This window comes from Haplochromis burtoni, unplaced genomic scaffold (assembly GCF_018398535.1).
Source record: "Haplochromis burtoni strain Fernald_Lab_line unplaced genomic scaffold, NCSU_Asbu1 Contig_43, whole genome shotgun sequence".
Lineage (NCBI taxonomy): Eukaryota > Metazoa > Chordata > Actinopteri > Cichliformes > Cichlidae > Haplochromis > Haplochromis burtoni.
Genome location: NW_024582404.1, coordinates 2396039 through 2409325, shown reverse-complemented (window position 1 = coordinate 2409325; position 13287 = coordinate 2396039). Strand labels below are relative to the sequence as shown.

Sequence of the window (13287 nt, the reverse complement as noted above, 5' to 3'; positions counted from 1 at the left end):
CCACCAGGAGATGACCTTCAGCTGGAGATTGGCAAAATGAATATGTGGTCTGGTTTGCTGCTTTTTGTGGGCGGGGTTATGAAACTTTCTCATGGCACGTCATCTTTCCTGCAAGTTTTTCTCATGTTTTATATTAAGAGGCAGAGGCTGTGTGGGAGTCATACGTAATTGTCTTCACTGGCATGCACAAGCATAAGTATACAGCGTGCCTTTATTTAAACATGCATTATTCAGCTGACTAATGAGGCTAAACTCTGCAGTCACTGTCAGACACATCTTAAAGTAATAGACTCAGATGGAGAGTCATTGACTACAGGCTCACTCTGTGGCTGCATGACGGACAGATTGTAAGAGTTTAAATAGAAATCTGTTTGAATCTACATTATGAGTGCATGCAGATTTCCTTGCTTTTGATTAGTGAAGATAAGTATGATGTGAGAGGAAAAGATAACTGCAGTGAGAGATGCATGTGTGGACCACAGAGTACCAGCATGACAAATAAAGTGTAACTTATGGAACTGCTTTAAAGCATCCATGAAATTCCTCTTTAGTCCCAGTCGTTTGTTAGATAGAGGACGGGCCAGCTGGAACAAATCCCTCCTCCTCTCTTTCTATATGAAGCTTTTTGTTTTTTGTGAGAATACCTGAGCAGACAGACGGTCTTGACGAATCAGCTGATAGATGCAGGCAGTGTGGTAGCCTAACCTGAACAGCACCAACTGGAAATGTGACTTTTATTATTAAGCTTTAAATTTCCAGCAGCTGTGCAAAGCTCGGCCACCTTTAACGTGTGTCACGTTGCATAATCGGCTCTGAATGGTGAGGCGCTGCTGTGTCTGAGGTGTGTGTGTGAGACTTGCGAGTGTAAATACACTGCAGGTCTGATGGGTGAAACTATGCTGTCAGAGCAAAGGCTCATTGTAACTCAGAGATTCTGCGATCATCCTCCTCAAATTCCTGCAGCTTCGGCGGCGTTTACAATGTTGAGATTCATCGAGAGTGACAAAATGAACAAATAAAGCATGCTGATGTTTTGCTGAGAGCTACGTGTGCTCAGTGGCCTACACTCTTGGCCTCAGAGACTTAAAAGAGCATTCTGGACATGCACAGCTCCTGACATATCTGGAGCTACTGTGTAGGAGGGGCGGGGGCAAAAAGGCAAAAAAGAAGAAGAAAATATCCTATTTGATTAGTGGAAAAAAAGAAAAAGTAAGTGAGCCAGTTCCTCTTTGCGGTGAACTGTAGCTGGGCACAAGAGTTTTATTCACCAACAGTTCTTAATGTTCCCTGTTGACTTAGCCAAGGCTTGTTGCAGAGGCTTGACCCCAGAGCTGTTTGGGTATATGGTTTGAGGTGCAGGGGAGAGGCGCACCAAGATATGCAAAAAGTTTTCTCCTCTGCAGTCGTGGGCTCGGCGTGCAGTGCCGAGGTGCTTGCATTGATATTTATACGTTTAAACATTTTTAATCGTGACCTATATAAACCTAAGACGAGCCCACATTTTCTGTTGTCGTTTCAGACGGACATTGAGAGCCATTCACCGGCGCGAGGTTTTATTTTAAGTCGAGTGTGGAATCCCACCGCCTCCTCCAAGCCGTCTGTAAATGTTTGCTCTGTTTGGTGGAGCGGCACAAAACGACACAACCAAATGAATTCCTGCGTTGTTTCTCAGAGCAGAGGCTACCTGATATTTTTGCCAACATGATAATACTTTTGATTACTTCTCTCTTCTCCAAGATTTTTTCCAAATACTGTTTCCAGTGAAGCTGGGGGAAACTTCAAACTCACACAGATATATTGAGGATAGTAGTGGCTCATTGCCATGTTTGACGTTTATTAAGTAGACATCTGAGATGTTTTTGCAGTTTCCTGTTTATCATTTTCAGAAATACTCTCTAGTTGTTTTTCAGATTATCAGCAGGCCTCTGCTGAAATTTGTGAAAAATAAACTTCTGCGAATTCCTTTAAAGAGTGGGGATGAAAATGTCAGGTAATGATGACGAAGGTTTGCTCACATTTTTCAAAGCAAACACACCTTTGGACAACATGGAGGGTGAAAGGTGGCAGTGTCCCGGCTGAATCCAGGCCTTTTTTTAACATTGCAGGGGGTTTTTTTTCAAATGAAAGCACGTTCGTACCGACCTCCTTAAGAAGTTTAGACTGAAAGAGACTGTTTTTGAAAAACTGGAGCCCTTCAGCTGAATCCCATGTGTTTTCTTTGGCAGAGGAGTGCTGTCTGCTTGGCAGGGGCTGATGTTGGGGATATTAAAGTGATGGAACACAGGGTTCCTGATCCCTTTTTTGAGGTTTGTGTTTAGGTAGGACATTGTCTGATATCGGATAATGCCGAATACTGGGTCACAGAAAATATGTCACAGTAAACTCTCCGCAAGGGCACAGCAAGCTCGTGGAATTGGAAAGTGTGTTTTGACTTGGTGTCTTCACACTAATTACAGTGTTGATTCCACATAATAATTCACTACAGATTTTATCATACAGGCTCCGTCCCAGAGAAATGATCTTCAGACGCATTTCCCCAATGTTTCTTTCTTATTCCAGTGTTTCCCAACCTTTTGGAGCCACGGCACATATTCTCATTAGAAAAATCACACGGCACACCACCAAACAAAAACGTCACAAAAAGCATATTGATCATTTTTCTAAATTGGCTGGGTTTGTCCCCAGTATACCCGTTTTGCTTTTTTCTGACCGCTGCTCATGCTGGGGAATCGGAATTCCTCCAGGACCCAAGTCGGATTGACTACTTTTCCTTTTCAAATATGTGTCTATTGCTATTATGTGCTGCATGACTGTTATGTCATTTCTCCTTTGTCTTCTTCTGTTTTACTGGCAGTAACCCAGCAGGTAGTTGTGCTGCCCTCTAGTGGAAGAGAATGTAGTTGTTCTGCCCGTTACGCCGATCGCTTAGAGTACTAATCAGGTGCAACCAGATAACCTTCCACAGCACACCTATGTCCCACGCACAGTGGCTGGGAAACACAAAGATGTTACCCAGGTTCCCAGATAATAACGTTTTAGTGGCTTGAATGTGGGCGACGTGAGATGCAATAACTGGTCTGTTCATGAAAGCTTTACTGACTGTCTTCATCTAATCTACGGTTTTACTAATACGTTAATTAAAGGTATGCTGAGGGTGATTTTACACATGATATCTGTGATCACCTTTTTTATTATAGTCTGATTATTCAGCTTGCAACCACTCATCTCTTGATAATAAATGCATAAAGTTACGGTGACTGCAGAGAATCAGCTGCAGGAAACAAAGCTCCCCGACCTGTAATGTAAACCAGAGGTCCCCAACCCCCGGGCCACGGAGCCGTACCAGTCCGAGTCGTTTGTACCGGGCCGCAAGAGTTGAGGCTCAGGTGTCAAATGTATGTTTTTCAGGGTTTTTATTGTTAACTTGGCTGCCCTGGGTCTTTTCCTGTGTGTTATGATAAAATCCTTTTCTTTGATACCGATACTGTTAAAGGCCGGTCCGTGAAAGTGTTGTCGGGCATAAACTGGTCCGTGGCACAAAACAGGTTCAACCTCTGCTGTAAACAGTCGTGTTCTTATGAATATGATCCTAATCATGAATAGGTGTGATTTATGGCCCTGGGATTATTCTGGGTGTTGTTTGTAGTCTGAGGAGGGATTGGCTGCCTGCAGGTGAGAAGTCTGCGTGAGGGACTCAACTGGTTTCAACCACGAGCATCAAGATTTCAACTCAAATTTACATTTTTATTTTCATAATCGGGCTCATCGTAGTAATGCCGCAGTGGAAAAACCCTAAAAAAATAACATGAATTCATAAAGTTAAACTGTTGTAGTCACATAAAAGCCTGAGAGGACAGCTCGTGTCTCGTTTTCATACCTCAGTGTTTATAGCATTCAGTAAAAGTTACTTGGAGGACAGCGCACAGACGGGAGTCAACAAATGACCTGTGATCAATTTGAGCACCCGTCTGTGTAAAATGTAAATCGATAGAATGCGATTATGAAACCTTTCATCACAGTGAACTAACTAAACTGGGATATTGATTAAATGACTCAGACTCACCACAAAGAAAAGCAAGCAGCACTTATCATCGGGCAGGCCATCGCAGGAGACGACAGCTGTTAAACTTTAATCATCAGAAAGCTACAGACTGAATTTGATCAGAAAGGTTTTCAGCTGCCTCTTCATCAATAGCCTGTGTTGATTCAGCTCTCACCAAGATAGTTTGGTTCTAAACAAGCAATTTCAGTGACATTAAAAGTTAGGAGTGAAACGGTTCAGCCTGTGCAGAAGTCTTTGGGTTTGCAGTGCTCGCTGTAAACTCTGGATGGACGACAGTTGGTCTGATGTTGTGCTGTCTCTGCTTAGAAATGTTGGCCTCTGTGGTCTGGCTCTGAATGGTGTCTCAGGTGTTTCTCTAACTGATCACTGTGCTTTAAAATCAAGAAGGTCTCAGAGGAAGAAATACGCTAAAATGATCACACTCAGTAGTATTTTGTCTCTGATTAATTGGTTTGAAAATGCCACCTTACACCTTTGAGCTCTGCAGATCTGAGGTACGGTGTAAGGGCAGAAAGCTGCTTTTGCACAACATTTAGTCACAGGGATTTCAAATAATGTTGCTATTTTATCGTAATAAAGATTTGTGCCAAGTGTTGTTGAAATTAAGGCAAAAAAAGTCTTTTGTAAGGTCACAATTCCTTTTAGCTTTGACCTCCAAATTCAAGAGACACTGAGACTCGGCTGTCCCGGTTAGGCTGAGCCAAAAAGCAGAAAAAGAGTCTCAGATACTAATTCATGCTAAAATTACTTTTGGATACTCATTTACAACCGTATAGATACCATCAGTGTTGTTTTTGCCTCATCCCGGTGAAACTACATCACACAGCCCCTGCAGGCAGGTACGCAGCCCCTCCCCTCACTATCAGCCGAGCACGTGAACAGTAGCTTACATGTTAATGTTAGCTGCATACCTGATATCCACAAGCCCAGCCTCAAGGGTCACACGCTGAAATGAGAGAAACTCGGTGTGCAAGAGTGAAACCACTGTTTACATTTTTAATGTATTACTTTAATTTAATTTATTACCTCTAAACTGTGTTTGATCAGCAATTGAATCAGTGAACTGAGTGATCAGAAGCACGGCACTACCTAAGATCATTTTAAAATATTTGTCATATCTATATCTATCTATCTATATAGATATAGATATAGATAGATATAGTTATACAAACAAAGTGGTGGTGGCTGTAGGACATAGTGGTGGGGTGGCTGTAGCTCAGGTGGTAGAGCAGGTCATCCACTGATCGGAAGGTTGGTGGTTCGAGTTCCTCTGAATTCCTGCTGCCGGAGACATTTCATGATGTTTTATGCTAAATTCTGGCCTCAAGTTATCACACTTCAATTTTCCTAAAAGAGATAATTATGTTCTGTTTCTCCAGGTAAAATCATGCAAATACATCCTAAAGTTAACCATCCTTTTTTTCTAAATCTGAGAACCTCGGTGTGTGCTTTAGTTTTTAATTTCTTACTATTTTGGGCTCTGACAGCAGCTGAAACACAGATAATGATGCTGAGCTGAGTTATATCCTGACTCTGCTACGTTCGACCTGTGATTGAATAGAAATGAGCAAATATACACTAGAAACCAGATGAAGTGAATAACATCTCAGTACAGATGAGAATGTTCTGCTGGAAAACCTTCACCATGGGAAGAAGTGGCTGATACTTAAACACGGATCACCTAGTTTCACATTACTGAATACCTGAGACCCCCTCATTGGTCATGGTTCCCCCCTCCAGCAGGTACGCGGGACCAGTAAGTGCGTATTGATTGGACATGACTTTCCTGACATGATAATTCAAATGATTGATTTCCAGCGTTGAGCTGAATTGAAATGATATTGTGGTCGAATCAGTCAGCAGCTCAAGGACATCTGAAGATGTCACAGTGAGGTTTTTCACTGTGACTGAGTGACGCCGTTTCTGAATAACGTAATAATATGTATGTTAATGTAGATTTCTAAGGTTTGATGTTGTATCCATGGGGATAGATACTGATGCTCTGCTGTGGAGATGAGTGTGTAGGCTGAACGTACGGCCACGAGCGTGTGTATCGACCAAAAACAAGAATATAAGTGGTGAAGATGAGCTTCCTCTGAAAGGTGTCTGGGCTCTCTGTGAGGATAAAGAAGTGCTTTGGAGAGGCTCAGTGTGGAGCCACTACTCCTCTGCATTGAGACGAGCCAGGCGTCTGACTCAGATGCCTTCTGGACGTATTTCGGATGAGGTGTTTTGTGCATGCGTCCAACTCGAGAGGGACCCTAGAGCCAGTGTTTCAGCTGGCATAGGAACTCCACATTTCTGCTCTCAAATAAACATTCAGAATCCATGTTTACGAGCTTATTCAATGACTTTTGTTATCTGAATGCCGAAGCTCTCACTGGCATCCTCGTGTCTGAGACGATAAAATAAATGAAAAGACGCCGTAGTGCTCCTGCAGGTGAAAAGAAACACTGCAGCGTGTCTTTAATCCTTTCACGTACAGCCACCTATGTCTTTAAAAAACACACCCGTACATGTGAGACACTGCACAACTCTGTGCCTTTTGTTCAGAAAGGTCTGCGTGTCTCTTAAAGCCACGTTGAGCTTAAAGCGAATGCTGTGGTTCAATGACAACATGACAACAAGCTGGCAGGTGGCACACAATATGTGCTTTTGCCCCCCAGCTGTAAGAGGCTGATGGGGTACAGTAGTCACCCCGCCAGGCAAGAAGACGGGTGGGTGGCGTGGAGCCTAAGTTTATGAATGTGATAACTCTGGAAATAGACGATCCAGGAGCTTCAGATTGATGCTGCAGGTGGAACTGCTACAGATCTGATGAGTTTGAATCCCAGATTATATTTTCATCATGTGAATGTGAACCTGAGAATAAGGCGATGTAGGATTTCAAACTGATACCATCGGTGTGTCAACCAGGAGGCCGAGGGGCAGCACTGGAAGCTTGCAGTGTTTTTTTTAATGTGAGAAAACACACCCAGGGCTGGACTGGGACAAACATCAGCCCTGGTGTTTTTGGTCTAGACGTCCCACTGTGATCGCTCAGCGAAGGTAGGCAGAGGCTCCGTCACGTTAAGACGTCTGACCCTTCAGGATGGCCCATCGGCCAAAAAGTGCGTCGGCCCACCGGGAAAATGCCCGGCAGTCCAGCCCTGGGTAGTTATGCAAACCAGGCAGTAATGGACTCAAACTAGAATTTAATTTCCTTCTAATACTATCTGCCTCAACATGCATTTAATGCCCATAAGCCTAAAAACGCCCCGCTCTTCTGTCTCGTTCCCCTGTGACCTGTGTTTTTTATACAAGACTCATTAGACGGCTCGGCTGGCTGTGCAGCAGTGTTAGAGGAGATGGCATCGCTGTAATGGAGTTTAGTTTAAAAGTATTTGTTACAGCAGCCCTGCAAGGCTCTGCCAACCTCCCCCCACCATCCCCACCACCCCCGCTTCCAGCTACCTTGAATTGAATAAGCAGAAGAAAATGGAAGGACGGATTTGTTCGAGACACATTCAGCGTGCTATGATTTCTAATTTACCTTTCCTGAATGCATCACCGCTTCTCCGAGCTCATCCTTGCCAGAAAGAAGATAGAAATTTGCACAAAGCTTAAATTCATTTCAGAACTGTTCTGTTTTCAGTGTTTGGATGAAAAAGCATGAAAAGAGGTGCGTTTTTCTGCAATTTCTCTGCTTTTCAGGGATAGATGTCAATTTAATCTCAGGACAGCAGCATATATATCCAACTGCTTATTCCTCAATTCAAACCAGAGAGCTCGGCACTTCCTGTGGTCGGCGTGGATCGCTAAAACACGTTACTCACTGTGTCGAGGCAGGATTGTAGCTTCAAGATGCAGTGAGCGTGTTTCTGGTAGATATCTGTTTCTGAGTGTTTACATTAAAGCGTGGTAGCATTCAACGAGCCGCTCTCTTCTCTCTGCTTCACTTCTGCCTGTTCTTAAATAGGTTTAGAAGCGATGGAGACAACAGGACAGAGTTGAGATGGAAACGAGTTTATCAAAAAAAGCTGTTGTTAAGTAAAAGCTCAGACGGTCACTGTTGTTTTCTTTCAAGCTTTAGTTTCTTTGAGATCCTCCGAACGCTCCCCTGTGGAGTGTTGTTCTTAAACGCGGCTTTAATCAAAAATTAAAACGATTCAAATGTCAGCACCCGGTCTAATTACACACGCCCCTCTGTGATTTCGGTTTTTGTTGTTTGCTCTGCGGTGTCTGAATAAGAAGGTGGCATTTTCAGCTGCTGAAATACTTCATAAGTGGTCAGACTTGAATGGCTTCTCTTGATAGAAAAACAGCTTTTATCCAATTATCTGTCAGTCAGTTTGTTAGCACGATCCTCCAGCTTCACCTTTAAAAGGCACCTCAATTTATTATGAGAGTGAGAGCAGAGATTCAGATCTGGAGTCTGCCTCTGCTCGGCTGAGCTTAAATAGAGGAGCGTGACCTGTCGGAGACCCTTAAAGAACCTCACAGATGGAAAGAGCTCTCGGTATCCGAGCCCCGTACATTCTGAGATGTTCAGCCATCTTTCATCCTCGGCTTTCACCTGCCGTTGGTAAATAAGAAAGAGCTACGGTGCATGAATCTCACTTTAGTTCAAGATATGCCTGCGGGCTCAGTTACTGTCAAGATTGCAGCCTCTTTGGCTTCGAGCTGAGGATTCAGAGTGGTGGATGAGCGCAGAGTAAATAAAGATGACGAGGTGGTTCTCGCTTCTGTCAGGAATAAATCATGGCGGAGAATGTGCTGACTTGGTCACAGGATGCCCAGTGGCTGTGAGGATTTGGTGAAGAGCAGGCCAACCGCACTCCGGCCTGATAATGCACGCTGACCTACAGAATATTTAGAATCTGTGTTTGCAAGCAGGCGCCTGCAGGTGCGCGATAAATGAGCTGAGGAGAAAGCGTGTTCAAGTGAGCGGAAAAACGTAAACTTTTCAAACAGACGGCAGTGGAGCACGTCTGTGACATTCGTCTGATGTAAGAGGCTTTATCTTACAGGCTCCACCGTGTTACTTACTCTCTTTGATAAGGATGACGCGTCAGGAATCGCTGGATTTTTCTTCTTCTTTCCATTTGCAGCTGTCCTCTACAGTTCACTTGACTGTGAAGAGCGTTTATCTTCTGCGTGTGATAGTTTTGCTTTGTTGGGATCACATAAACACTGATGCAGTTTTAAAAAATCCTTTCTGCACGTCTGTGTCTGCTACTCAACGAGCGGTAAATTATCTTATTTGTTAGTGTCCGATTAGACAAGTGAAGTCAGAAATGGTGAACAGAGTTTCCTCGGTAACCTGCGCACACTGTCGTTTGTTTTTGGCTCGCTCTTTCTTCTTCTCTTGTTTGAGTGTTTATACATCTGTGCAAACTTTAGATTTGTCCTTGCAGAAACGTCCAGAGACCACATTTCTATGGGAGATGTCATAAAAACCCTCGTCATCTTTTGAAACACGGACCATGCAGTGCAGCGTTTTAACACTGTGACGCCAAATGGCCCCGAATCAGGCAAAGAGTCGGTTTATACGGCACGACGAGTGAGTTTAACCTCCACCTCGCCGTTTCTCTAAAGATAACTAAGGAGGTTTTTTTCCCTGCAGCGAACCACGTCTGAGCTCTGTCACGCAGTAAAACCAACACACTCGCACGTTTATCGTATTTCACTATTTTTGCTCTCATAATCACAGATGGCCAATTAAATGAGCCGGTTCATACGTGACACGTTTCTGCATCATAACCTGGTTTATTGTACGTAATCATATGAATCTTATTCTGTTGCCAGAAGTAAACTTGCATTAAACAGCGCTGAGCTTCTCCCCCAGACGTCATGTGACTGCCAGACGTTTTCATTTCATTTCACTTGCAGCACTTCAGATACGAATATTCAGTTTATTGGTTTAGACTTTCAGCTGGGACGCTTACGCAGTCACACAGTATCGATGCTGCATGTAAATTTAACTAAGAATTTAATTTGGGATCCATCCAGTCGTTTGTGTAAAGGAGGGCGTAGAGTGCCAGCCGACTGGGGTCTCAGGAAGTGGGAAATGAGTTGAGAGTGAGGGTTGGTCGCTAACAGCATTAGCACACAGTCCACCAGACTGTTGAAGAGGCCAGAGGGAGTTTAGTCCTGCCAGGAGTTTCAGCGCAGCAGGACCGATCGACTGAGCGCTAACACAGTGTGTCTGCATACTGTGTGTACAGCATGTGTGCGCTCACTTAAAATGTCACACACTCTCATATGGCTGACTGTAGTTTTGGAGCATAGCAAACCGAGCGTAGCATTAGTTAGCCTACTCACATTTGCTGCACCCCTGTAAGCCGGTTTGCAGCCCACCTCCACCCCAGCTGCTCGCTTCGTGCTCTTAATGAACTAATGTCATATTGTGTTGTTGCTGCTGCTCTCTCTGCTTTCTCCACTGCACATGTGTGCTTGTCAGGGAGGGCGCGTGCAGACACATGGAAACATGGCGCCAAAGATACGTTACTGCTGCCTCTGAAAAAGTTGCTGCTTTGCAGAGAGTGTTTTCTATTCGTTACAGGTAACATGAAACATTTCAAGCCTTTCTTTTTTTATTTTTAAGGATTGTGAAGCCAGAATCTGGGACCTTGTTTTTTTCAGTTTATAATCTAAATGAATAATTTCGCATTCCAGAAAGCATCATTTTAAGGAAACAGCTGTAAAGTAGTTTTAGGTTGTTTAGCATTGACCTTTTTCAGATCATCATTTGGTCTTGATGGGTTGCACATTCGGTCTGTTTGGGCATTATTGCGTTAGCCGGGCAGCGTGACCCCTCATAACCGCCATAAACTACAGACATGACTGGCTTCTTATTGCAGGAAATCTGAGGTTGGCAGGTAGCCATCACAAAGCAATTTTGTGCCAATGTGTTACTAACGATGCAGCGCGCTGCAGGACCACCACCTGCCTTTGTTGGGTAACAAGGTGATAATTGCAAACAGAAAGCTGAAGAAAGAGTCGCAACAATATCTAATAATGGCAAAGAAAAAAAAACTTGCACATGCCAAGCAGTTAATGAGAGGCCCAGATTCTCTCGTGAATAAATTACTAAATATTACATTAGCGCGTCTGCCTTTGCTTTGTATTGTATCCTATATTTTATGCATTTTTCTAATTTTAATATTGTTCAGTAGGACATTCTGGTGTCGTCTTTCTGTGTCTATACGTGGGAGAGGAAACAAATTGGGGGCATTTGGCGTTCAGCAGATGTTGTAGTTGGATTTTAAAGACTGAGGCATTAATTTACAATTACATGAAAACACTGTCACAAAGTTTCTACATTATTAATACATGATGGGGGATTTTGTGGGGCATGAAGATTTTAATTGTCTCTTAATAAAACGAATGGTATCAGAGCAATGAGGTTTCTGGGTCTATCCACGCTCGCTCGCAGTAATGAAACATGCTAAGCACACGTTCTACACAGTCACTGACCTGCCAACCTGTTGCAGGCTGGGATGATTCGCACCGAATCGGATGAGTACTTCATCGAGCCGCTGGAGAAAGGCACTCAGGAGCTGGAGGACCAGGGCAGGGTCCACGTGGTTTACCGCAGGTCAGCTCTGCTGCAGACTCCCTTGGACATCTCTGTGGATTACCAGCTACAAGGTAGGAGGCACGACCACGGTTCCTGCTGTATTCTCTTACTTATCAACTAATGGTGTGACACTCCTGTGAGGTCACCGCGGAGGGGTTGCTGTGAAGCTTCTCCGTATAATTAAATCTTTTTGTTAACTACTTGTGTCCAGCCCAATAGTCTAAAAAGCAAAAACTGACATTTACATCTGTGAAGAGTCCAGACTTCATCGTGTGCCTCACACAAATACAACAGCAGCAACTTTTTAGAGATATGAAAATGACACACACAAAAAAAACATTAAAATAATGAATGTTGATATTGATGAAAAATGTAAATGTTGGCAACAGGAGGTCACTTGTTAACATTTCAGCATTTATTCGTAGTTATCAGTGAAAGCAGTTACCGTATTTCCCGGACTACAAAGCGCACCTTAGCTGCACAAGCTAAAATCAGGGGAAAATCCTGTTTTGTACATACATTAGCCGCACCTGACTAAAAGCCGCAGGTGTTTCAATGTTGACTTATCATATGTAAGAGAATATGCACAAAGGGAATTGTCAGGAAAGAGATGGCTGTTTGGAGACACATCACTTTTATTAATATTTTGAAAAACAAGTTATGGGTACATATTTGCACAACTTTTTAGGTATATGAAGTGACACGGCTTTAACAAGAAGAAAAGTCAGTCATTCACCACCATCTTCCTGCGCACTAAAACCACCAAAGTCCTCTTCTCCAGTGTCGGATACAACAGGCTCAGGATGGCTCGTCATCCACTCTCAGCTTCTCTCCTTCGTTGTCACTTTCAAAACCAAAGAAATCCTCGTTGTCAGTGTCAGAGTCGAACACCCTCAGAAGGGCCGTGGCGGTGTCCTCCTCTCCATCATGCAGCAGTCCAGCCCTTCGAAATCCGTTGGTGATCGTGGATGTTTTCACACTTTTCCACGCTGTCAGAATCCACCGGTGGAGTTGAGCATAACTTGCTTTTCGCAAGTTTATCGCCGCTCGTCATCCACGCCTCCCGCTGAACGCGTAGCGCTACTTTGAAGTTTGTTTTTCGCGCTACTTGTACGGCACTATGTTGCCTGGCGGATGGACACGTGACCAACATACCACTCTTGAACCCCGATACTGTGTGTCTGATCACATGCCCTTCCGCCAGGCAACGTAGTGCCGTACAACAGCGGAACAAACAAAACAAATCGTCTTACGATATGACAAAAATCATGGACAATCCATAGAAAAGCCGCACCTGACTAAAAGCCGCAGGGTTCAAAGCTTGTGCAAAAAGTAGCGGCTTATAGCCCGACAATTACGGTAATTAGATTTCGTTCCCTGTGCTGCTGCTGCTTTTACTGCTACTCTGACTGTTGTTGCTCTAACTGTTGTTATTAATGCTCCAAACTGCAACAGGGAGCTGTAAATGCAAATTTTACCCTCTATTTATACCAAATAAATGTCATTGTTGCCACTGTTGGAAAATGTAATGCATCACTTGGACTGTGAAGGAGAACCGTGCTCAGGAAGGGTGATGAAACCACTGACTCACCGTGTGTTTAGGAACAACAAAGTCTATATTAAAACATAGAATCGCTTCACCTGCAATTTTTAAAAAGGGCTT

At 43.7% G+C, this 13287-nt stretch overlaps 1 protein-coding gene across 2 annotated transcripts in view; it reads left to right on the top strand.

Moving 5' to 3' along the window:
• adamts3 (ADAM metallopeptidase with thrombospondin type 1 motif, 3) overlaps nt 1-13287 on the top strand; it is a 137888-nt gene that overhangs the window by 18531 nt on the left and 106070 nt on the right. For both annotated transcript variants that reach the window (XM_042220121.1, XM_042220120.1), the window contains exon 4: nt 11539-11695. In XM_042220121.1, coding sequence (XP_042076055.1) covers nt 11539-11695 — 157 coding nt within the window. The remainder of the gene's footprint in view (nt 1-11538; nt 11696-13287) is intronic.